At 45.1% G+C, this 25,000-nt stretch overlaps 1 protein-coding gene across 1 annotated transcript in view; it reads right to left on the minus strand.

Moving 5' to 3' along the window:
- Positions 1 to 3,296: 3,296 nt before the first annotated feature.
- The window catches only part of scn4ab (sodium channel, voltage-gated, type IV, alpha, b), a 33,205-nt gene continuing 11,501 nt past the window's right edge, over positions 3,297 to 25,000 (minus strand). Inside the window, exons 2-31 of the mRNA XM_037791190.1 lie at positions 24,310 to 24,493; positions 23,684 to 23,821; positions 22,791 to 22,909; positions 22,593 to 22,682; positions 21,795 to 21,923; positions 21,597 to 21,688; positions 21,235 to 21,513; positions 20,892 to 20,955; positions 20,652 to 20,793; positions 20,339 to 20,539; positions 20,169 to 20,247; positions 19,496 to 19,734; positions 19,319 to 19,390; positions 19,093 to 19,194; positions 17,752 to 18,108; positions 17,357 to 17,555; positions 16,992 to 17,242; positions 11,791 to 11,899; positions 11,376 to 11,530; positions 10,777 to 10,950; positions 9,929 to 10,051; positions 9,543 to 9,827; positions 9,341 to 9,394; positions 8,587 to 8,724; positions 8,354 to 8,458; positions 8,001 to 8,271; positions 5,426 to 6,047; positions 5,179 to 5,323; positions 4,025 to 4,102; positions 3,297 to 3,945 (exon numbers count right to left, since the gene is read on the minus strand). Coding sequence (XP_037647118.1) covers positions 3,601 to 3,945; positions 4,025 to 4,102; positions 5,179 to 5,323; positions 5,426 to 6,047; positions 8,001 to 8,271; positions 8,354 to 8,458; positions 8,587 to 8,724; positions 9,341 to 9,394; positions 9,543 to 9,827; positions 9,929 to 10,051; positions 10,777 to 10,950; positions 11,376 to 11,530; positions 11,791 to 11,899; positions 16,992 to 17,242; positions 17,357 to 17,555; positions 17,752 to 18,108; positions 19,093 to 19,194; positions 19,319 to 19,390; positions 19,496 to 19,734; positions 20,169 to 20,247; positions 20,339 to 20,539; positions 20,652 to 20,793; positions 20,892 to 20,955; positions 21,235 to 21,513; positions 21,597 to 21,688; positions 21,795 to 21,923; positions 22,593 to 22,682; positions 22,791 to 22,909; positions 23,684 to 23,821; positions 24,310 to 24,441 — 5,289 coding nt within the window. The 5' untranslated portion in view covers positions 24,442 to 24,493 and the 3' untranslated portion in view covers positions 3,297 to 3,600. The remainder of the gene's footprint in view (positions 3,946 to 4,024; positions 4,103 to 5,178; positions 5,324 to 5,425; positions 6,048 to 8,000; positions 8,272 to 8,353; positions 8,459 to 8,586; positions 8,725 to 9,340; positions 9,395 to 9,542; positions 9,828 to 9,928; positions 10,052 to 10,776; positions 10,951 to 11,375; positions 11,531 to 11,790; positions 11,900 to 16,991; positions 17,243 to 17,356; positions 17,556 to 17,751; positions 18,109 to 19,092; positions 19,195 to 19,318; positions 19,391 to 19,495; positions 19,735 to 20,168; positions 20,248 to 20,338; positions 20,540 to 20,651; positions 20,794 to 20,891; positions 20,956 to 21,234; positions 21,514 to 21,596; positions 21,689 to 21,794; positions 21,924 to 22,592; positions 22,683 to 22,790; positions 22,910 to 23,683; positions 23,822 to 24,309; positions 24,494 to 25,000) is intronic.

A 25,000-nucleotide genomic window follows, 5' to 3' on the forward strand; every position in this document is an offset into this window, starting at 1 on the left:
ATTCAGAGGATGGATGGATCAAACTAGAGACCTAGAGCATTCAGAGGATGGATGGATGGATCAAACTAGAGACCTAGAGCATTCAGAGGATGGATGGATCAAACTAGAGACCTAGAGCATTCAGAGGATGGATGGATCAAACTAGAGACCTAGAGCATTCAGAGGATGGATGGATCAAACTAGAAACAGGTCCATGGTAAAGAGGGATGGAGTGGAAAAGGTTAAAGGTTTACAGGTGTGTAGGTATAGAGGTGTGTAGGTACACAGGTGTGTAGGTATAGAGGTGTGTAGGTATACAGGTGTGTAGGTATACAGGTGTACAGGTATACAGGTGTGCAGGTGTATATTTCTGCCTGAAGAACAACAGTAGAAACATGTCCAGGAGGGTTTATTCATCAACCGACCAATCAGCAGGCCGATGACTCTCATCCACCAATCACATGAAGAGTTGGTTTCTTAGCAACAAGCAGTTTGACAAATTTAATCTTTGAGTGAATTCTTTAAAGAAACAACAGATGAACAAAGATTACAGCACATTAACATCATAATATCATAATATTAACAGAATTCATACAAAAATATATGAAACAATTAAGAAATAAAAAAGATCAAGAAAGAAAGAAATAAAGTTCCTCGTTAGTTATTCAGATAAACTCTCTGATTCATAAAGAGTTCAATTATAAACCCCAAAACACAATATAATATTATATACTATAATAATACAATATGCTATTATCTTCCTGGATCCATATTCTTCATATATGTTTTTATTCTATGTATAATTGTGTATTCAGTCTATATAATATCTATACTATAGTTTATTATGTACACATGACGGCTGTATAGGAAACCTCGTACTATACTAGTAGTACAACCTCATACTATACTAGTAGTACAACCTCATACTATACTAGTAGTACAACCTCATACTATACTAGCAGTACAACCTCATACTATACTAGTAGTACAACCTCATACTATACTAGCAGTACAACCTCATACTATACTAGCAGTACAACCTCATACTATACTAGTAGTATAACTTCATACAATACTAGTAGTACAACCTCATACTATACTAGTAGTACAACTAGTAGTACAACCTCATACTATACTAGTAGTATAACTTCATACTATACTAGTAGTACAACCTCATACTATACTAGTAGTACAACCTCATACTATACTAGCAGTACAACCTCATACTATACTAGTAGTATAACTTCATACAATACTAGTAGTACAACCTCATACTATACTAGTAGTACAACTAGTAGTACAACCTCATACTATACTAGTAGTATAACTTCATACTATACTAGTAGTACAACCTCATACTATACTAGTAGTACAACTAGTAGTACAACCTCATACTATACTAGTAGTATAACTTCATACTATACTAGTAGTACAACCTCATACTATAATAGTAGTATAACCTCATACTATACTAGTAGTACAACCTCATACTGTACTAGTAGTATAACTTTATACTATACTAGTAGTACAACCTCATACTATACTAGTAGTATAACTTCATACTATACTAGTAGTACAACCTCATACTATACTAGCAGTATAACTTCATACTATACTAGAAGTATAACTTCATACTATACTAGTAGTATAACCTCATGCTAGTAGTATAGTATAGTCCCTGTGGTCTCTCAATGAACAGTCACAGAGATTTCGATGCAGGCCAACCTACTCAGCCTGTCTTTCCCGGAAGGCATCCATGTAGAGATGAAAAGCGCAGTGCGAGCAGTCGGCGCGTAATTACAAAAATTCACAGGTGCACGACAAACCACCGCGACAACTTGCGGAGCCTTCGCGCATCACGCCAAAGCCGTGATGGTGTAATTTTCTGGCATTTCCTCGCCGCCGGCTTCACTACGCATACTCGCCAACCTTCAGACCTTAAAAAAAAAAAAGGGGGAGGATTTCAAAACCAAAGCGAGGCGTCTGGAGGTCTGGAGGTCCTCCCCCAGAACAATTAGAGTTTCAGAGACTTTGTTTCTGGTGGCTTTAAAAGATGAAAGAAAGAAAACTGAATAATTCTCCCCTCTGGTGTGACCTTGGCTTGTGAATCTCTGGCATAAGCTCATATTCATCAGTGAGGCAATGAAAAACAGGAGTCTCTCGGGAAAATCGTGAGGGTTGGAAAGTACGTCACTACGGCGAGCATAAACCAGCTTTAGAGACGGAGGATAAAAATAAAAACAATCAGACATATTAAATATGCTTTTAAGAATAGATTCAAGCTGCTACAGTGGACGCCAATCAAAACTTTGTTCTTATGTCATCAGTTACTTTCTCCTAAACGGTCAGATTTGACCACTGAATAATGTCACGTGATTGGTAGAGCTGGGACGATTCACCTATCTAATGATTAGATACTATCAACAGACTCTGGTGCTGATTCAATATTCTGATTTATTGATTGTTGTTAACTTGTTTACCTCTAGACCACGAAGGGAACAAGTAGAATCATACACTTCTAGAGACTTTTACTTTTGAAAATCTCTAAATGAATCCAGTAAAAATGTTTGATTTTCAGCATGTCTGTAGTCAGAGATGTCCTGAAGTCAAATATATCAGAATCATTGTCAGGAATTATTGATTACATTTATTATCCAGCAACCCAGAAATCAAAGAATAAAGACATTTCCCTCACAGATTAGTGGGATTTTCTTTTTAATTTATAATGTTTTATACTTCTGGTGAATATAATCCATCAATCTAATTTCTATAGATGTATTTAGTATCTACAGTTCCCTTTGTTAACACCTTATTTTGAAAAGCAGACGTAGTCCCACGTGTCTACTTCCTCTAACTTCTCCAAGGTGGTCTCTAGCTCTCCCGTCAGCTCCGTTCTCTTTATCCATCCATGGTCAGCTCAATGCAGAGAACACAAATGTCAGTATCTGGGTGCTCTACAGTCGTAGCGTCGGCCCATTTGACCACGGAGACGAGAGCAACGGCCGGCTCCACCGCCACGTTACCGCGATGCCATAACGTTTCCTGTCCATGACAGAGTTAGCATGCAGCTTTAGCTCTGCTCTGTCTAGCTCTGCTTTTCCTGTCAATGTGTGAAACCCAAAGTGTTTCCATCCTTTACTGGATGTGTAGTGTTTACCATGCTGGATTTAACATGGGAGGGTGCAGGTCGTATCCACGCTGACCCTCCAACGTTTTACACTCTCTGAGCTTTGTTTTGGTTGACGGATACGGAACGGATATGACGTCACGTTACTCAGACTACAACAATAAAAGCGGTAACTTCCTTCTAGCTCCACATAGACTCAGAAGAAGCAGATATATCCATTCTGGTGTTAAAACATCTGTTTAGAAATAGTAAAAAAAAAAAATCTTGATACATATTTTTTATTTCCCTCCTCTAGTGATTGGTCGTCTCAAACGTTCATCTTCTGGTGTTAAACTCTAAGGAACGCTGTGGACCATCACAGACTGATAAAGTTTAATTTCTCTGATTAGAGGACGTCAGCACATCTACTGCTGATCCGTCACTCTTTAACGGAGACACTCTGCTCCTCCGACAGGTGAGTTCCCACAATGCACAGGGAAACGGGAAGTTAAACCTCAGACGATAGACTCCTTCAGGTTCTCATCTGGCAGGAAGTTGGAGGCGGCGTTGAGGGGCGGAGCGGCGTGGAGCTGAACCTCCCTCTGGAGCTCCACCCGGGTGGGAGGAGGGTCCTCCGTCTCCTCGCCGTCTCCGTACAGCTGACTGATTCGTTTACTGAGAAGTCCCTCCGTCTCGGGCGGCGGCTCGAGTTGTCGTCCCTCCGTCTTCTCTCGGTATTTGTAGGACGCCAGTTTGACCGTCCGCTGCAGGAGGTGTTTCCTGTACGCTCTCTGGATCACCATCACCGCCACCTCTTCCTGTTTCCTCCGCAGGGTGCTGCTGATTGGTTCGTACGACACCTGCAGGTCACAATGATTATCTGTTAGTAGATGAAACAATAAGAGTCTCTAATAGATGAACCGGTAGAATATAATAAACCTTGGAGGGGTTGTTGGCCATGAACTTCTCCTCCATGCTAGCTTTGAGAGCGTCCATCCCTCCTGAATCACCCAGAACCTTCACACAGAGAGTACAATATCATTTCATATAACACATTAAACATTATCTAACACAATGAGGGTGGAGCGATACGTCCTCACTACGATACGTATCACTTTCTATGGTTCCGATACCATTCAAGGACGATGTTTGGTTCATCTGATACGATACGAAACGATACGATACAATACGATATGATACGATACGATACAATACGATATGATACAATACGATACAATACGATATGATACAATACGAAACGATACGATATGATACAATACGATACGATACGATACAATACGATATGATACAATACGAAACGATACGATACAATACGATACGATACAATACGATACGATACGATACAATACGATACGATATGATACGATACGATACGATACAATACGATACGATACGATACAATACGATACGATACAATTCAAGGACGATATTTGGTTCATCTAGAGCGATACAATACGATACTTCCAACCACTTCAGGTTAAATGAACAGCAGTTTAACCTCCTCCTTCTGTCTTCATTTTGAATATAAACGGTAGAACAATAATATCGGCGTCTCAGTCGGTGCGTGGACAGACTGGTCGTGTTGCCGTTGTATTTGATTCTGACCTTTACATATTCTGCATACAGCGAGTGATTTATCGAGGACGTCTCCCTTTTTACAAAAGCCAAAATAATTCCACATGCTGGACCTCAAACACGGCTTGAATCTCTCTCTCTCTCGTCTGGCTCTTCAACTCCATCAGCCTGATTCGTTTAGTTTTAGTTTTTCTCAGATTGGCGCCACTGGAGCATGTTGATGACGTCATACACAGGGAGAGTGAACCGGTGAAACGTTTAACTTTTCTTTACTAAAATATACGTCCATATAACGTTTGTGCCTAAACACAAGCTGCAAATTCTTAGTATCGATACAATCGATTATTTACCTTGAAAATTGATTGATTTACGTCCCCTGAAGGACAACTTTCAGAGTCGTAGGATTATAAGTTGATGTGGTAGATGAATCGTTACACCCTTATACATAAAACAACATAGAATAATATCATATATAATAAGATCCCAACAGAAATCACCTGAGCAGTGAGGGCCAGCAGGATGTCCAGACAGTGGATCTTGTCTCCAGGAACCAGAGGCAGATCCATGTGGATCAGTTTGATGGTGTTTGGTTTGGCGATCCTCAGAGGATCCTTCAGGGTGTCGCAGAAATCCGACAGTTTACTGCGAAGCCCAGAGAGAGAGAGAGAGGTGGAGTCAGATTAACCAGATCTAACCAGATCTAACCAGAAGAGCCGGTCCACTGAGAGGCATCCGGTTCTTTACCTGTACTGGATGAACTGCGACGCGTCGGGGTCGAACTTCTCCCAGGTCTCATAAAACATCTCGAAGTCGTCCTCACACAGCGGGTCGGCGCTCTCCTCCGTCGCCACGTTAAAGTTCTCCAGAATGATGGCGATGTACATGTTGACCACCACGAGGAAGGACATGATGATGTAGGTGGTGAAGAAGACGATGCCCAACGCCGGGCTGCCGCAGTCCCCTCGGACCGCCGACCCGGGGTTCTCCACGTCGGGGTCGCAGTCCGGCGGCGTGTTCATGATGGGGTTCAGCAGCGCATCCCATCCCGCCGACGTGGTGATCATAAACAAGCAGATCATGCTGTTCCCGAACGTCTCGAAGTTAAACATGTCGTCGATCATGGCCTCCTTCCTCACGTAAGCGAAGTTGGACATGCCGAAGATGGAGAAGATGAACATGATGAGGAAGAGGAGGAGGCCGATGTTGAAGAGGGCAGGAAGTGACATCATCAGGGCGAACAGCAGCGTGCGGATCCCCTTGGCTCCACGAATGAGACGAAGGACTCGGCCGATCCGAGCCAATCGGATTACACGGAAGAGCGTTGGCGAGACAAAATACTTCTCTATGATGTCAGCAAGGAGGAGACCTGAAGGAAGCAAGGAAGGAAGGAAGCAAGGAAGGAGGGAAAGAAGAATTTGAAACCAGTTCTTCTGGGTTGAAGAGAAAATGTTGTTCTATAAAAATAGACTGAAACACTTCATCTCTGATCTAATCTAATAACCATCTCCTAAAATTTAAGAAATATAAATCTTGAATTTAGTAGATCAATATCGTAGATTTTTTGAGAAAATAAATCACAAATTTACAAGAAAAAAAAATCGTAATTTACAAGATTAAAGTTGTAAATTTACCAGAAAAAACTCACAAATTTACGAGGAAAAACTCGAAATATCTGACATTAAAGTCGTAAAAAAAAATAAACTCACAAATTTATGAGAAAAATGTCAGAATTTACAAGATTAATATTGTAAATTTACGCAAAAATAAATCACAAATTTACAGGAAAAAAACTCAGAATTTACAAGATTAAGAAAATAGTAATTTGCAAGTGAGTTTTTCTGTTTTTCTTCAGGGTTTATAAAGCAACTGTAAGATATTTCAAGAATAAAATCAAATTTAGATTTCTATTATTATATTTCGAAAATTAATTTTGAATATTTCCAGATATCTACCCGATGGGATCATACAACTTTTTGTTCTCGGAGCAACTTTTTACTCATAATGACTTTATTTTTTATTTAACGTGACTGTTTACTCGTAATATTACAACTAAAAATTAAGATGTTATTCTCAAAATATTACGACTTTTCTATTAAAATTAAATGTTTAAATATTATGACATTAATCTTGAAACTTCTAAGACTTTATTTCCCTAAAATATTACAACTTTTTTTCTCAAAAGATTTTTTTCTTTTATTCTTGGAGAATTAAGATTTTTTTCTCCAAATATTAAGACTCAAAAAATAAAAATAAAACAAATCTTGAAATATTACAACATTCAATTTTGAATCAATATTTCAAGATTAATGTTGTAATATTTTACGATTTTTTTCATTTTTATTTTTAGTCTTAATATTTTGAGATTTAAGTTGAAATATTTGGAGGAAAAAAAATGTAATTCTCCAAGAAATGATTTAAGGAAAAAAGTTGTAATATTAAAGAGACAAAAAATTCAACATTTTGCAATATTAATGTTGTAATATTTCAAGATTTTTTTATTTTTATTTGGAGTCTTTATTTTTTTAGATTTAAATTGTAATATTTGGAGAAAAAAAAATCTTAATTCTCCAAGAAAAAAAGGAATAATCTTTTGAGGAAAAATGTAAGATTTTGTGAAAAGATATTTTAAGTCTTCATTTTTAGTTGTAATATTTTGAGTAAACAGTCACGTTAAATAAAGAATTAAGTCATTATGAATAAAAAGTTGTATGATTCCATCGGGTAGATATTGGAAATATTAATACTTAATTTTCTAAATATAATATTAAAAATCTAATTTTGATTTTATTCTTGAAATATCTTACATTTGTTCGATAAACCCCGAAGAGCTTTTTCTAAAATGATTCTCTTAAACAGAAAAACTCACTTGCAAATTCTTCTTCTTTTTATTTCGTTCTTTTTTTTACTTGTAAATTTACAACCTTAATTGTAAATTTGTGAGTTGTTTTTTTTGTAAAGTTACAACTTTAATTGTGTAAATTCTGATTTTATTTCTTGTAAATTTTTCATATATTGTCTCGCAAATTTACGATCTTAATCTTGTAATTTCTAAATTTTTCTCATAAATTTGTGAGTTGTTTTTTGTAATTTACGACTTTAATCTCGTAAATTCAGATTTTTTTTTCTTGTAAATTTGTGATTATTTTCTCGTAAATCTACGATATTAATCTAGTAAATTCAAGATTTATATTATATAATTATATATATATATAGGTAATGGGGTATTAGAATAGATCAGAGATGAAGTGTATACGTCTGTTTTTATATGACATCACCAGATGAGACAATGACATCACCAGACGCCGATTGGCCGACTCACCTACGATGGACAGGATGACGACCACGAAGTCGAAGATGTTCCAGCCGACAGAGAAGTAGTGCTGCCGGAGCGCGATCATCTTCAGGATGCACTCGTGGGTGAAGACAACGATGAAGACGAGGTTGACCCAGTACAGGATGTAGTCTTTCTCCTCGCTCTGCTCGTCCGTCTCCACCATCATCGTCACCATGTTGAGACAGATCAACACCATGATGAAGATGTCGAAGAACTGCGTGGTGACCAGGTCGAAGACCAGACCCTGGAACCGGTTCTGGTGAGACAACGAGACATGAACCGGACTGACGGGTCACACCTGTATATGATGAGGTCACACAGGAAGTAACTGAACTGACCTCAGGTCGAGGAACCGGCTTCTGAGGTTTCTTGGAGCCCAGTTTCTTCATGGCGTTGTAATATTTCTTCTGCTCCTCCGTCATGAAAAGATCTGTTCCTCCCATGTAGAGACGAAAGGACCACATTCATTCACAATTAATATTCATAATAATAATAATAATAATAACAATGATAACAAACAGAAGTGGTTCTGGACTAACGGCGGCGTGAACGTCAGCGAGCAGAAACTTATCTTTGACTTCTGCTGGTTGAAGTTGTCGATGATGACTCCGATGAAGAGGTTCAGAGTGAAGAAGGAGCCGAAGATGATGAAGATCACGAAGTAAACGTACATGTACAGGTTGGCCTCGTACATCGGCTGGGACTCCACCTGCATGCACGCACAGTATGGTGACCATGGTAACCGGGGTAACCAGGGTAATCATGGTGACCAGGGTCAAGTCACTTTAACGGTAGTTTTAATTCTATTTAATGCAAAATCATGAATTTGATGTAAATGTCTCCGTACAATGTATGACACCACTAGTAGTACTAGTACTACTAGTACTGCTAGTACTAGTAGTACTACTACCAGGTCCAGTATTAGTACTACTATCAGGTCCAGTATTAGTACTAGTATCAGGTCCAGTATTAGTACTACTATCAGGTCCAGTATTAGTACTACTATCAGGTCCAGTATTAGTACTAGTATCAGGTCCAGTATTAGTACTACTATCGGGTCCAGTATTAGTACTAGTATCAGGTCCAGTATTAGTACCAGTATCAGGTCCAGTATTAGTACTACTATCGGGTCCAGTATTAGTACTAGTATCAGGTCCAGTATTAGTACCAGTATCAGGTCCAGTATTAGTACTAGTATCAGGTCCAGTATTAGTACCAGTATCAGGTCCAGTATTAGTACTATTACCAGGTCCAGTATTAGTACCAGTATCAGGTCCAGTATTAGTACTAGTGTATATAGTAAAACTATGAGGCGGGTCACTGACGTCTCTGGAGTCCACCGCTGCGTACATGATGTCCATCCAGCCTTTAAATGTGGCCTGAAAGAGACAAATTAACATCTGAATATATGAAGTTCAGTCGTCTGCAAACAGAGTTTGTTAGGTGGTGTATTGATGTTATAACCTGTTAGGTGGTGTATTGGTGCTATAACCTGTTAGGTGGTGTATTGGTGCTATAGAGACTCACCACCTGCAGCAGTGACAGGTAGCCCATCCCCACATTGTCGTAGTTGACCTTGACGTTCTTCCAGCGGACCTCGGTGGAGTTTTCCTCCATCAGGGAGAAACACTCGGTCCGGTTGTCGACCTCTTCAGGTAGAAACATCTCCTCAGACGTCTGGTTGACACAGTAATAAAACTTCCCTGCAAACAGATTCACTCCCATGATGCTGAATATCAGCCAGAAGATCAGACACACCAGCAGCACGTTGAAGATGGACGGGATCGCTCCGACCAGGGCGTTCACCACCACCTGCAGACAGACAGGTACAGAGAGACAGACAGGGAGACAGGTTACCTATTGATAAACCTGTCTGTCTGTCTGTGTGTCAGTGTCTAAAAGGCCTGTCTCACCCTCATGCCCTCGAAGCGAGACAGGGCCCTCAGGGGCCTCAGCGCTCTCAGAGTCCTCAGAGACTTGATGGCTCCCAGCTCAGAGTATCCCAGGATGTTCGCCGTCAGAGACACCAGAGACACCTGGAAGGCACAGCACACGTGGTGATGACATCATACTGCAGGTGACCAAGGAACTGAGAGACTGACAGGTGCCCCTCTAGCGGTGGCGCCGGCAGCCGTGAAGCCTGGTTTATGCTCGCCGTATTGAAGCTGGTGCGAGTTACGCGTGCGTCGCGGTAGTTTTTTTGTGCACCTCTGAATTTTTCTATCGTTTGATCGTTTTGTAAAAGCAAAAAAAAAGGTCTGATGTAAAGAGCGGCGACCCGAGGGGAAGCGCCGAGAGACAGGAAGTCATTTAGTCTTGGAGGTCAGCGACAGTAATAATTAAAGTACACAGATGTAATGTTTAGCGGTACATACGTTGGAGATTGGTGTTCACTACTGTTGCCAGGCAACCTACTTTCCTTTACGGTACCACTCCGCCGTCCACGGAGGAGGCCTGCGCCGTCCCCGGAGGCCCACAAGGATGCCCGCGCCATCTTGCGAATATAAACAAAGCTTAACCCTGTACGCACCGTGTGTAGTTTTTTATGATTTCGTCCAGTTTTCTTTTATCAAATACATTTGAAGGCTTGTGATTGGTGGACTTTACAACGGGTTCACATAGCGGTCAGCCCGGTGCGTCTCATACAGACACCAAAGGTTGCGTCGGTATTTGACGAGTTGGGAGCGAGAACGGGTTGTTTCTCTCATCCCTTTAACCCATTAGTTATGTTACTACCTCCTGCAGGTATTAATGTTCTTACGTCTACGATGAGGAAGTCGAGCCAGCACCAGGCGTTGGTGAAGTAGGTCTTGAATCCGTAGGCGACCCACTTGAGAAGCATCTCCACCACGAACACGTAGGTGAACACCTGGTCAGCGTACTCCAGAACCGTCTTTATGACCTGCCGCTGCTCCAGGTAGATGTCCTCAAAGGCCTGTTCACACAGAGACCGGCGTCACCTCACGGACATTTTATGACATGTTAGTGTAACAGGTTAGTATACGGTGTTAGTAAGTGTGTGTGTGTAGTTATGTTCAGCGTGGCTACGTAGGCGTGTGCACGTCGAAGCCTTTTGTGACTAAAGAAGCAGCGACCCCGCCGGTCTCAGGATGTTAAGGGTTAATAAGTGTTAGTTAAAGATCATCTCACCTGTGTGACATGTGGCGGCCATGTTAGTATTCAGAATGTCGGCCATTTTTGTAGTCCGCTGTCAGCCGTGTTAGTAGCCCAGTGCTGTCGGCCATGTTGTCTCCACAGGTTAGTACTCACACGTTCCTGAGAACCAATCAGATCTGATCTGCTCAGTCATGTGATCACATTGAACAGACCAACCAGCATCCATATAATAATAATATTTACCAGAGCTCCGCTGCTCAGCAGGATCATGAAGATGATGAAGGTCTCAAAGTAGTTGTGTTCTACGATGGAGAAACAGGTTCTCCTGACGTTAGCCCAGACCTTCCCTCTGCCCTCGGACGTGTCTATGTCCAGGAACGGACAGCGTCTGTAACACTCTGACAGATATACACACAGCAAAGGTTACGGCCAAGGTCTTCTTCTGTCAACCCGCCGATATTCATTAGAGATATCTGTAACGTTGTTTTGACGAGTCAAAACTCTAATTTAAGATATCCCTAATTTTGACAAGTACGATTCTGCAATATCTACAATTCAGTCGCGGATATCCGTGATTCCTTTTCTCAGATATTTCTTATACATGTCGGATGTTATTTTTGAGGTACACAGGTGTGTGAATGTGTGTGTGTGTTCGTACTGTCAGTGAAGCAGTCCTCAGGTGTGTTTGCATCGTGCTCGTCTTCGTCTTCGTCCTCCTGAGCGTCAGGAAGCTTCTGTACGGTGCTGCAGACCGACGACTCGTCACACTGACCAAACACATCAGACAGATTTTAGTCATTCATGTTCATGTTCATATGTGACTCTCTGAGCCGCCAGGGTTCATGAAATTTACTTTATCGGTCGTTGTCGACATTTTTCTGCTCAAGTCAAACTTGGAATGAAATTGCCAAGAACCCGAAATTCGTAGTTCACATCTGCCTGTCATTCATAGACGTAATACCACTGAAACACATGTTAGTGTCTGTTAGGGTCCGTTAAGGTCCGATAGGGTCTATCTGTTAGGGTCCAATAGGGTCCGTTAGGGTCTGTTAGGGTCTGTCCGTTAGGGTCTGTTAGGGTCTGTTAGGGTCTGTTTAAGGTCTGTCCGTTAGGGTCTGTTAGGGTCTGTTAGGGTATGTCCGTTAGGGTCTGTTAGGGTCTGTTAGTGTCTGTCCATTAGGGTCTGTTAGGGTCTGTCTGTTAGGGTCTGTTAGGGTCTGTTAGGGTCTGATAGGGTCTATCTCTTAGGGTCCAATAGGGTCCGTTAGGGTCTGTTAGGGTCTGTCTGTTAGGGTCTGTCTGTTAGGGTCTGTTAGGGTCTGTTAGGGTCTGTCTGTTACGGTCTGTTAGGGTCTGTTAGGGTCTGTCCGTTAGGGTCTGTTAGGGTCTGTTAGGGTCCGTTAGGGTCTGTGTGTTCGGGTCTGTAGGGTCTGTTAGGGTCCGTTAGGGTCTGTTAGGGTCTGTTAGGGTCTGTCCGTTAGGGTCTGTTAGGGTCCGTCCGTTAGGGTCTGTTAGGGTCTGTCCGTTACGGTCCGTTAGGGTCTGTCCGGGTCTGTTAGGGTCTGTGTGTTCGGGTGTGTAGGGTCTGTTAGGGTCCGTTAGGGTCTGTTAGGGTCTGTCCGTTAGGGTCCGTTAGGGTCTGTTAGGGTCTGTCCGTTAGGGTCCATTATGGTCTGTTAGGGTCCGTTAGGGTCTGTCTGTTAGGGTCTGTTAGGGTCCGTTCGGGTCTGTTAGAGTCCGTTAGGGTCTGTTAGGGTCCATTAGGGTCTGTCCGTTAGGGTCTGTCTGTTAGGGTCTGTCCGTTAGGGTCTGTTTGGGTCTGTCCGTTAGGGGGTGTCTGTTAGGGTCCATTAGGGTCCGTTATGGTCTGTCCGTTAGGGTCTGTCTGTTAGGGTCTGTTAGGGTCTTTCCGTTAGGGTCTGTTAGGGTCTGTCTGTTAGGGTCTGTTAGGGTCTGTCCGTTAGGGTCTGTTAGGGTCTGTCCATTAGGGTCTGTTAGGGTCTGTCTGTTAGGGTCTGTTAGGGTCTGTCCGTTAGGGTCTGTCTGTTAGGGTCTGTTTGGGTCTGTCCGTTAGGTTGTGTCCGTTAGGGTCTGTCCGTTAGGGTCTGTCTGTTAGGGTCTGTCCGTTAGGGTCTGTCTGTTAGGGTCTGTTAGGGTCTGTCCGTTAGGGTCTGTCTGTTAGGGTCTGTTAGGGTATGTCCATTAGGGTCCGTTAGGGTATGTCCATTAGGGACTGTTAGGGTATGTCCGTTAGGGTCCGTTAGGGTCTGTCTGTTACGGTCTGTTAGGGTATGTCTGTTAGGGTCTGTTAGGGTATGTCCGTTAGGGTCCGTTAGGGTATGTCCGTTAGGGACTGTTAGGGTATGTCCGTTAGGGTCCGCTAGGGTCTGTAAGGGTATGTCCGTTAGTGTCTGTCTGTTAGGGTCTGTCTGTCAGGGTCTGTTAGGGTCCGTTAGGGTCCGTTAGGGTCTGTCTGTTGGGGTCCATCCATTAGGATCTGTCTATTAGGGTCCGATAGGGTCCGTTAGGGTCTGTTTGGGTCTGTCTGTTAGGGTCTGTTAGGGTATGCCCGTTAGGGTCTGTCTGTTAGGGTCTGTCTGTTAGGGTCCGATAGGGTCTGTTAGGGTCTGTTTGGGTCTGTTAGGGTATGTCCGTTAGGGTCCGTTAGGGTATGTCCGTTAGGGACTGTTAGGGTATGTCCGTTAGGGTCCGCTAGGGTCTGTAAGGGTATGTCCGTTAGTGTCTGTCTGTTAGGGTCTGTCTGTCAGGGTCTGTTAGGGTCCGTTAGGGTCCGTTAGGGTCTGTCTGTTGGGGTCCATCCATTAGGATCTGTCTATTAGGGTCCGATAGGGTCCGTTAGGGTCTGTTTGGGTCTGTCTGTTAGGGTCTGTTAGGGTATGCCCGTTAGGGTCTGTCTGTTAGGGTCTGTCTGTTAGGGTCCGATAGGGTCTGTTAGGGTCTGTTTGGGTCTGTTAGGGTATGTCCGTTAGGGTCCGTTAGGGTATGTCCGTTAGGGACTGTTAGGGTATGTCCGTTAGGGTCCGCTAGGGTCTGTAAGGGTATGTCCGTTAGTGTCTGTCTGTTAGGGTCTGTCTGTCAGGGTCTGTTAGGGTCCGTTAGGGTCCGTTAGGGTCTGTCTGTTGGGGTCCATCCATTAGGATCTGTCTATTAGGGTCCGATAGGGTCTGTTAGGGTCTGTTTGGGTCTGTCTGTTAGGGTCTGTCTGTTAGGGTCTGTTAGGGTATGCCCGTTAGGGTCTGTCCGTTAGGGTCTGTCTGTTAGGGTCCGATAGGGTCTGTTAGGGTCTGTTTGGGTCTGTCTGTTAGGGTCTGTCTGTTAGGGTCCGTTAGGGTATGTTAGGGTCTGTCTGTTAGGGTCTGTTAGAGTATGCCCGTTAGGGTCTGTCCGTTAGGGTCTGTCTGTTAGGGTCTGTTAGGGTATGCCCGTTAGGGTCTGTCTGTTAGGGTCTGTCTGTTAGGGTCCGTTAGGGTATGTTAGGGTCTGTCTGTTAGGGTCTGTTAGAGTATGCCCGTTAGGGTCTGTCCGTTAGGGTCTGTCTGTTAGGGTCTGTTAGGGTATGCCCGTTAGGGTCTGTCCGTTAGGGTCTGTCTGTTACGGTCTGTTAGGGTATGTCCGTTAGGGTCCGTTAGGGTATGTCCGTTAGGGTCCGTTAGGGTCCGTTAGGGTATGTCCATTAGGGACTGTTAGGGTATGTCCGTTAGGGTGTGTCTGTTAGGGTCCATTAGGGTCCGTTATGGTCTGTCCGTTAGGGTCTGTCTGTTAGGGTCTGTTAGGGTCTGTCCGTTAGGGTCTGTTAGGGTCTGTCTGTTAGGGTCTGTTAGGGTCTGTCCGTTAGGGTCTGTTAGGGTCTGTCCGTTAGGGTCTGTTAGGGTCTGTCTGTTAGGGTCTGTTAGGGTCTGTCCGTTAGGGTCTGTCTGTTAGGGTCTGTTTGGGTCTGTCCGTTAGGTTGTGTCCGTTAGGGTCTGTCCGTTAGGGTCTGTCTGTTAGGGTCTGTCCGTTTGGGTCTGTCTGTTAGGGTCTGTTAGGGTCTGTCCGTTAGGGTCTGTCTGTTAGGGTCTGTTAGGGTATGTCCGTTAGGGTCCGTTAGGGTATGTCCGTTAGGGACTGTTAGGGTATGTCCGTTAGGGTCCGTTAGGGTCTGTCTGTTACGGTCTGTTAGGGTATGTCTGTTAGGGTCTGTTAGGGTATGTCCGTTAGGGTCCGTTAGGGTATGTCCGTTAGGGACTGTTAGGGTATGTCCGTTAGGGTCCGCTAGGGTCTGTAAGGGTATGTCCGTTAGTGTCTGTCTGTTAGGGTCTGTCTGTCAGGGTCTGTTAGGGTCCGTTAGGGTCCGTTAGGGTCTGTCTGTTGGGGTCCATCCATTAGGATCTGTCTATTAGGGTCCGATAGGGTCCGTTAGGGTCTGTTTGGGTCTGTCTGTTAGGGTCTGTTAGGGTATGCCCGTTAGGGTCTGTCTGTTAGGGTCTGTTTGGGTCTGTTAGGGTATGTCCGTTAGGGTCCGTTAGGGTATGTCCGTTAGGGACTGTTAGGGTATGTCCGTTAGTGTCTGTCTGTTAGGGTCTGTCTGTCAGGGTCTGTTAGGGTCCGTTAGGGTCCGTTAGGGTCTGTCTGTTGGGGTCCATCCATTAGGATCTGTCTATTAGGGTCCGATAGGGTCCGTTAGGGTCTGTTTGGGTCTGTCTGTTAGGGTCTGTCTGTTAGGGTCTGTTAGGGTATGCCCGTTAGGGTCTGTCCGTTAGGGTCTGTCTGTTAGGGTCCGATAGGGTCTGTTAGGGTCTGTTTGGGTCTGTCTGTTAGGGTCTGTCTGTTAGGGTCTGTCTGTTAGGGTCCGTTAGGGTATGTTAGGGTCTGTCTGTTAGGGTCTGTTAGAGTATGCCCGTTAGGGTCTGTCCGTTAGGGTCTGTCTGTTAGGGTCTGTTAGGGTATGCCCGTTAGGGTCTGTCCGTTAGGGTCTGTCTGTTACGGTCTGTTAGGGTATGTCCGTTAGGGTCCGTTAGGGTATGTCCGTTAGGGTCCGTTAGGGTATGTCCATTAGGGACTGTTAGGGTATGTCCGTTAGGGTCCGCTAGGGTCTGTAAGGGTAAGTCCGTTAGTGTCTGTCTGTTAGGGTCTGTCTGTTAGGGTCCGTAAGGGTCCGTCAGGGTATGTCCGTTAGGGTCCGCTATGGTCTGTAAGGGTAAGTCCGTTAGTGTCTGTCTGTTAGGGTCTGTCTGTTAGGGTCCGTAAGGGTCCGTTAGGGTCTGTCTGTTAGGGTCTGTCTGTTAGGGTCCGTTAGGGTCCGTTAGGGTCTGTCTGTTTGGGTCCGTCCGTTAGGGTCCGTTTGGGTGTGTCCTTTAGGATCTGTCTGTTAGGGTCCGATAGGGTCCGTTAGGGTCTGTCCGATAGGGTCCGTTAGGGTCTGTCCGTTAGGGTCTGTTTGGGTCTGTCCGTTAGGGTCTGTTTGTTAGGGTCTGTCTGTTAGGGTCTGTCCGTTAGGGTCTGTCTGTTAGGGTCTGTTAGGGTATGTCCATTAGGGTCCGTTAGGGTCTGTCTGTTATGGTCTGTACTTTAGGGTCTGTCTGTTAGGGTCTGTCTGTTATGGTCTGTCCATTAGGGTCTGTCTGTTAGGGTCTGTTTGTTAGGGTCCGTTAGGGTCTGTTAAGGACCGTTGGGGTCAATTAGCATCTGTTAGGGTCTGTTAGGGTCTGTTAGGGTCTGTTAGTTAAATGTTGACCTTGTTCACCTGCAGGTTCCATCTATGTGAAACACTACAGTTCAGTTTTAGGTGAAATGCTCCAATAGAATATAATAGAATACAATACAATAGAATAGAATATAATAGAATAGCATAATGTTTACTTGGGAGTGCTTTTCTTCCTCCTCCTCATCCTCTTCTTCTTCATCATCATCGTCATCATCGTCAGGCATCTCCAAATCGGACTCGGCCTCGGCGATGGGGACCTTCAGGCAAGGAATGTTGTGGTAGTTGCTGGTCAGGTTGCCATGGTTACAGTCTAGGGACTTGACCTCTGACCCCGGCTGGCCTAAGTTCACAAAGGTCAAAGCCAAAATCTCCTTCGTCGTCTTCTCGTCTTCCTCACCGTCGACAGCTGACGATGAAAAATCCGTAAATCACTCAAAATTCATTAAGTCATCAAATCTGTGATTTATAGAACTCCTGGAACACTGAACAAATACTAAACTTTAACCAGGCCTGGTCCTACCGGGGTGGTCTGGACTGACGTGGTTCTTCTTTCCCATCATAGTCCAGATATGTTCCAGGATCCAGGTCTTAGTCCAGGCCACAGCCCTGTTGATCCGGTTAAGGGCGATCTGCAAGTTGTTTTCTCCTTCTTCTTCTGGAGCCGCCAGATTATCACCGCTGAACGAGCTCAGCAACAAGGCCAGGAACAGATTCAGGACCTGAAACAAGACCGGGAACAGATTCAGGACCTGTAACAAGACCGGGAACAGATTCAGGACCTGTAACAAGACCGGGAACAGATTCAGGACCTGCAACAAGACCGGGAACAGATTCAAGACCTGTAACAAGACCGGGAACGGATTCAAGACCTGAAACCAAACCAGGAACAGGTTCTTTGTGACTGCAGAGACTCACCACCAGGTTGCCGATGACGAGGACCATCATGAAGACAATCAGGCACATGGTCTGACCCGAGACCTCCATGCAGTCCCACATGGTCTCGATCCACTCGCCACACAGGACCCTGAAGATGATGAGGAAGGCGTGGAAGAAGTCGTACATGTGCCAGCGAGGAAGCTCGCAGTCGGACGCGATGCGACAGACGCAGTCTTTGTAGTTCTTTCCGAACAGCTGCATGCCGACAACGGCGAAGATGAAGACGATGATGGCGAGGACCAGAGTCAGGTTCCCCAGAGCGCCCACCGAGTTCCCGATGATCTTTATCAACATGTTGAGGGTCGGCCACGACTTGGCCAGCTTAAACACTCGCATCTGGACATGAGAAAGGCAGGTAGACAGGTGAGGAGACAGGCAGGTAGACAGACAGGTGAGGAAACAGACAGGTAGACAGACAGGTAGACAGACAGGTGAGGAGACAGACAGGTAGACAGACAGGTGAGGAAACAGGCAGGTAGACAAATAGGTGAGGAAACAGACAGGTGAGGAAACAGGCAGGTAGATAGACAGGTGAGGAAACAGACTGGTAGACAGACAGGTGAGGAGACAGACAGGTAGACAGACAGGTGAGGAAACAGGCAGGTAGACAAATAGGTGAGGAAACAGACAGGTGAGGAAACAGGCAGGTAGATAGACAGGTAGACAGACAGGTAGACAGGTGAGGAGACAGACAGGTACACAAACAGGTAAGGAGACAGACAGGTAGACAGACAGGTAGACAGGTGAGGAGACAGACAGGTAGATAGACAGACAGGTGAGGAAACAGGCAGGTGAGGAGACAGACAGGTAGACAGACAGGTGAGGAGACAGACAGGTAGACAGACAAGTGAGGAGACAGACAGGTAGACATACAGGTAGACAGACAGACAGACAGGTAGATAGACAGGCAGATAGACAGGTAGACAGACAGGTAGACAGACAGGTAGACGGACAGGTAGATAGACAGGTAGATAGACAGGTAGACAGACAGGTGAGGAGACAAACAGGTACACAGACAGGTGAGGAAACAGACGGGTAGATAGACAGGTAGACAGACAGGTAGACAGACAGGTAGACAGACAGACAGACAGGTAGACAGACAGGTAGACAGACAGACAGACAGGTAGACAGACAGGTGAGGAAACAGACGGGTAGACAGACAGGTAGACAGACAGGTAGACAGAAAGGTGAGAAAACAGACAGGTAGATAGACAGGTAGACAGACAGACAGGTAGACAGACAGGTAGGCAGACAGACAGGTAGACAGTGATTTGATTGGTTAAAAGTAGTGTTTGGTATAACTGATGATGTCACACTGACCAATCGGAAGGAGCGCAGCACCGACAGGCCCTGAACGTCAGCCAATCCCAGCTCCACCAGACTCATGGTGACGATGATGCTGTCGAAGATGTTCCAGCCCACCTGTAACCGAGGCAACAGCACAGACAACAGACACAGACACGTGTTACCGTGGGGACAGAGAGAGATAGAGAGACACTTCCTGTTCCACCGTCGCCAAGGCAAACAAACAAACAGGAAGTCTGACCTGGAAGTAGTAATACGGGTCCATGGCCAGAAGTTTGAGGACCATCTCAGCCGTGAAGATCCCTGTGAAGACCTGAGAGGGGTCAGAGGTCAAGAGGTCAGAGGTCAGAGGTCAGCACCAGGAACAAGAGGTTTGGATACTTTTATTTATGTACTGTGAATCGTCTTCATCACTGACCAGATTTCCGATGCTCAGAACCTCCTCGAACTCCTCCGTCATCGGGTAGTGCTCCATGGCCATGAAGACGGTGTTGAGGACGATGCAGATGGTGATGCCGAGGTCGACGAACGGGTCCATGACGAAGATGTAAAGGTACCCCTTGAGCCGCCGCCAGCAGCCGCAGCAGTTCCACTTCAGGAAGATGTCGGAGAAGACGTACCAACATGGAGGACACGGCCGCTGGTCGTCTGCAAAGTCTGAAACACACAAGAAGGTTAGTGAGAGTCCAGGTCCAGGTCCAGGTCCAGGTCCAGGTCCAGGTCCAGGTCCAGGTCCAGGTCCTCTGACTCTGATAGCTCCTCCCTCCTACAGGCTAATATTACGTCTTTATTCTCGTAATATTCTGACTTTATTGTGTAAATCTCAGATGTTTTTTCCCTCAATGTGGCCCTAATACTCCGTAGTACATTGTCTCTTTGGCCCTCACTGCATTAGACTGATATTCTATATACTTAGACTATAAACTGAGTTACCTTCATCACAATGATCACATGTTTTGTGGCTCCAAACAGATTTTTTTTTATTTTATTTTTTGGTCTAAAATGTCTCTTTGATAGTAAAGGTTGCTGACCCCTGCATCAGGGCGTTATCTAATGCGGCGTCTACGTATATATGTCTGATGTGTGTCTACCATCCATGGCGTTGTGTTCTTGCTCGTGGCTCGTGGATGGATCCTGTTTGGCGGAGAGCTCCGCCCTGCAGGCCGCCTGCTGTAACAACAGGAAGAAATGATGAGCGGTGCGGTGCGTTCAGGGTCAGCTGGTTAAATGTGGTCAGGTGATCCGTCGTGTCGGGTCGGACCTCCTCCTCTCTCTTCTTCAGCATCTCCAGGATCTGAGCGTACTCCTCCTCCTTCTGTTTGGCCTCGGCCTGCGTGGCCTCATTCTGCTCGGCGTACGCCATGGCGACCACGGCCAGGATCAGGTTGATGAGGTAGAACGAGCCGAGGAAGATGACGACCACGAAGAAGATCATGTAGGTCTTTCCCGCCGCTCGCAGTGTCTGCAGACAGACAGACAGACAGGTGAGAGACAGACAGGTGAGGGACAGACAGGTGACACACAGACAGACAGGTGAGGAACAGACAGGTGCCTGGGACCCGTGCGTCACTGACCAGCTGGAAGAGGTTCTCCCAGAAGTCCTGGGTCATCAGTCTGAACAGAGACAGGAACGCCCAACCAAACGAGTCGTAGCTGGTGTAGCCGTAGTTTGGGTTCCTCCCCGCCTTCAGACACATGTACCCCTCCGGACAGACCCTGAACACATCGTCATCATCATCACCACCATCATCATCATCATCTATGACATCATCTATGACATCATCATGTTGACAGCAGCAGTGTGGTGAACGTACCCGGCATCAGAGCTGTTTCCACACAGCAGAGCATCAGGTTGACCAGACTGGTAGTAGTAGTTCTCTATCAGAGAGACAGACGGACAGACAGGAAGACAGGAGGAGAGACAGACAGATTACTGACAAGTTCATCCCATGTGGCTAATTAGTACCTTGGACAGGACGCCAATCAGGTATTATTGTAGTAGTAGCAGTATTTGTACCTTGGACAGGTCGTCAATGAGGTATTGTAGTATTAGAGTTAGTAGTAGTCGTATTTATACCTTGGACAGATTGTGGATGAAGTATTTTAGTAGTAGTAATAATAGTAGTAGTAGTAGTAGTAGTATTATGTTCGTCATACCTGGGTTGTTGATGTACTCGTAGTAATCAAAGGTACCGTTTCCTGTACTGTTTCCTGTACTGTTTCCATGGGTGTCGTTGCCGTAGTAACCGGCGTCGATGTCAGACGTGCCGTTGCCAAGCAACAGCGGCGGGATCAGGACACATTTTTGCCGCAGGTTTCCCATGAAGAGCTGTAGACCAATCAGAGCGAAGACACTGAGACAGAACACCGTCAGGATCATCACGTCAGCCAGCTTCTTTACCGATTGGATGAGAGCGCCGACAATCGTCTTCAGACCTGAGGGGGCAGGGGGCGGGGTTAAGAACCCGACCAACCAATCAGAACTGTGAACTCTCACTCCGACACTCTGACACACTGACCAGGGATCACTGTGATCGTCTTCAGAGCTCGAAGGACTCTGAATGTCCTCAACACTGAAACGTTCCCCAAATCTACGAACTCTGTCAGGTATCTGAAACACAGAGAGACACCTTCATGACTGTCTTCTTCATCATCATCATCATCATCATCATCATCATCATCATCATCGTGTATCTCAGGTGTGCTGGGAGTATTACGCCATGCTGATGACCATGAAGTCCAGCCAGTTCCACGGGTCTTTGAGGAAGGTGAAACCACCGACACAGAATCCTCTGGACAGAACTTTGGTCGTTGCTTCAAACGTGTAGATGAACGTAAACACGTACCTGTTCAACGACAGACAAGTACTTCAGACAAGTACTTCAGACAAGTACTTCAGACAAGTACTCCAGACAAATACTTCAGACAAGTACTTCAGACAAGTTGACCTCTAATAGTTAAGGTCAGATAACGACCTCTAATAGTTAAGGTTCGACCTCTAATAGTTAAGGTTCGATCTCTAATGGTTAAGGTTGGACCTCTAATGGTTAAGGTTGGACCTCTAATGGTTAAGGTTGGACCTCTAAGGTGTGTATTATTGGTGTGTATTGGTGTGTGTATTATTGGTGTGTATTATTGGTGTGTATTGGTGTGTATTATTGGTGTGTATTGGTGTGTGTATTATTGGTGTGTATTATTGGTGTGTATTGGTGTGTATTATTGGTGTGTATTGGTGTGTATTATTGGTGTGTATTATTGGTGTGTATTGGTGTGTGTATTATTGGTGTGTATTATTGGTGTGTATTGGTGTGTATTATTGGTGTGTATTGGTGTGTATTATTGGTGTGTATTATTGTGTGTATTATTGGTGTGTATTGGTGTGTGTAGTATTGGTGTGTATTATTGGTGTGTATTGGTGTGTATTATTGTGTGTATTATTGGTGTGTATTATTGGTGTGTATTGGTGTGTGTATTATTGGTGTGTATTGGTGTGTATTATCGTTGCGTGGACTCACTCCACCGTCTTGCTCCACGGCGGAGGATCGCTCAGCGTCATGAAGGCACAGTTGGCCAGAATGGTGACCATGATGAACAAACTGAATAACGTTCTGCTCTTAAGGAAAGACAAACATCATCAGCTGATCGTTTATTAATAAGCTGCCACTTTCATCGGCCAATCGGGGAGCAGGACAGTGTGACATCATAAAGGATATGAGTGGATGAGGATCCGGATGGCGACGATCCTCAGCGGGTTCAACGGACCCAGCAGGTAGCACGCCGGGTCGGAGTTAAACCTCTGGATGATGTTTCCTTTACCCAGCACGATGAACGTCTGCAGAGAGACAGACAGGTCAGAGAGAGAGAGACAGGTTAGAGAGAGAGAGACAGGTTAGATAGAGAGAGACAGGTTAGAGAGAGACAGACAGGTTAGAGATAGAGAGACAGGTTAGAGAAAGACAGACAGGTTAGAGAGAGAGAGACAGGTTAGATAGAGAGAGACAGGTTAGAGAGAGACAGACAGGTCAGAGGGACAGAGACAGGTTAGAGAGAGAGAGACAGGTTAGATAGAGAGAGAGAGACAGGTTAGAGAGAGACAGACAGGTTAGAGATAGAGAGACAGGTTAGAGAGAGAGAGACAGGTTAGAGAGAGAGAGACGGGTTAGAGAGAGACAGACAGGTTAGAGAGAGACAGATCAGAGAGAGAGACAGACAGGTCAGAGGGACAGAGACAGGTCAGAGAGACAGACAGGTCAGAGGAACAGAGACAGGTTAGAGAGAGAGAGAGACAGGTCAGAGAGACAGACAGGTCAGAGAGAGAGAGACAGGTCAGAGAGAGACAGACAGGTCAGAGAGAGAGAGACAGTTCAGAGAGAGAGAGACAGGTCAGAGGGGCAGAGACAGGTTAGAGAAAGAGAGAGACAGGTCAGAGACAGACAGGTCAGAGGGGCAGAGACAGGTTAGAGACAGACAGGTCAGAGAGAGACACACAGGTTAGAGAGAGAGAGAGAGACAGGTCAGAGAGAGACAGACAGGTCAGAGAGAGAGAGAGACAGGTCAGAGAGAGACAGACAGGGCAGAGGGACAGAGACAGGTTAGAGAGAGAGACCTTCTGTGATTGGTAGAAGGGATCCAGCTCCTCCAATGGGGTGTTGAGGAGCTGAGGGGGCGGGTCTCCGTAGATAAAGGGGAGGGACTTGCCGGCCTCGAGGTCGCTGGCCGGTTTAGGAAGATTCTCCTCCGCCACCTGTCAATCACAGAGGTGTTCATTTTATTCATTCTGTTTCATCACTAAGTCCCGCCCCTCCAACGCACACCGGCCAATCACAGCATCGCCGACCATCTGCTCCACAGACTCATCAATCGGTTAAACGTTGTGTAATAGTGATACTCCCTACCTATTGATCACTTGTTCTCAGTGTATTGATTACTTGTTCTCAGTGTATTGATTACTTGTTCTCAGTGTATTGATCACTTGTTCTCAGTGTATTAATTACTTGTTCTCAGTGTATTGATCACTTGTTCTCAGTGTATTGATTACTTGTTCTCTGTGTATTGATTACTTGTTCTCAGTGTATTGATCACTTGTTCTCAGTGTATTGATCACTTGTTCTCAGTGTATTGATTACTTGTTCTCAGTGTATTGATTACTTGTTCTCCGTGTATTGATTACTTGTTCTCCATGTATTGATTACGTGTTACTGGAAGCTGATAGGTGATCAATATGTTTTGTACCTCTATTTTCTTCTCCTTCCTCCTCTGTCGTTCCTTCTCCTCGACTTCGTATCTTCGTTGGAGTTCCTCCAACGAGGCTGGCGTGATGCGTCTGAAGACCTCCGTACCAACAGGGGGCAGCAGAGGCGCCATCCTGGCATCATGCAGCGCTGCCCGAACTCAGCCGTCTCCTAGCAACCGCCTCCTGGAGGGAAAGGACGGGGGGGGTGAGTCAAATTTACTTCACATTGAAAGACCGGTGATAGAACATGACAGATAATCAAGTTTGTATCGTCCATAAACAACAAAATCAACAAATATGTGAAGAAAACAAACAAACACAAAACTTAACAATGAAAACTCTGCAGATGAAAACAGCCAATCAGACGGTCCGTTCACTGTTAACAGCCAATCAGACGGTCCGTTCACTGATAACTGATATGGACATTGAACCTCCTGCATCATCATCCTCAACACCTGCTGCTTCATTTTTATTGGCTGACGGAAACACCTAGTTTTCCCCCGATATGATACGATATGTTACGATACGATAAGGTACGATACGTTACGATACGATAAGGTACGATACGTTACGATACGATACAATACAATACGATAAAGTATAATACGATACGATAAGGTACGTTACGATACAATATAATATAATAAGATAAGGTAAGTTACGATACAATATGTTACGGTACAATATGTT

Source organism: Sebastes umbrosus, chromosome 14, assembly GCF_015220745.1.
Source record: "Sebastes umbrosus isolate fSebUmb1 chromosome 14, fSebUmb1.pri, whole genome shotgun sequence".
In the NCBI taxonomy this organism is placed as follows: domain Eukaryota; kingdom Metazoa; phylum Chordata; class Actinopteri; order Perciformes; family Sebastidae; genus Sebastes; species Sebastes umbrosus.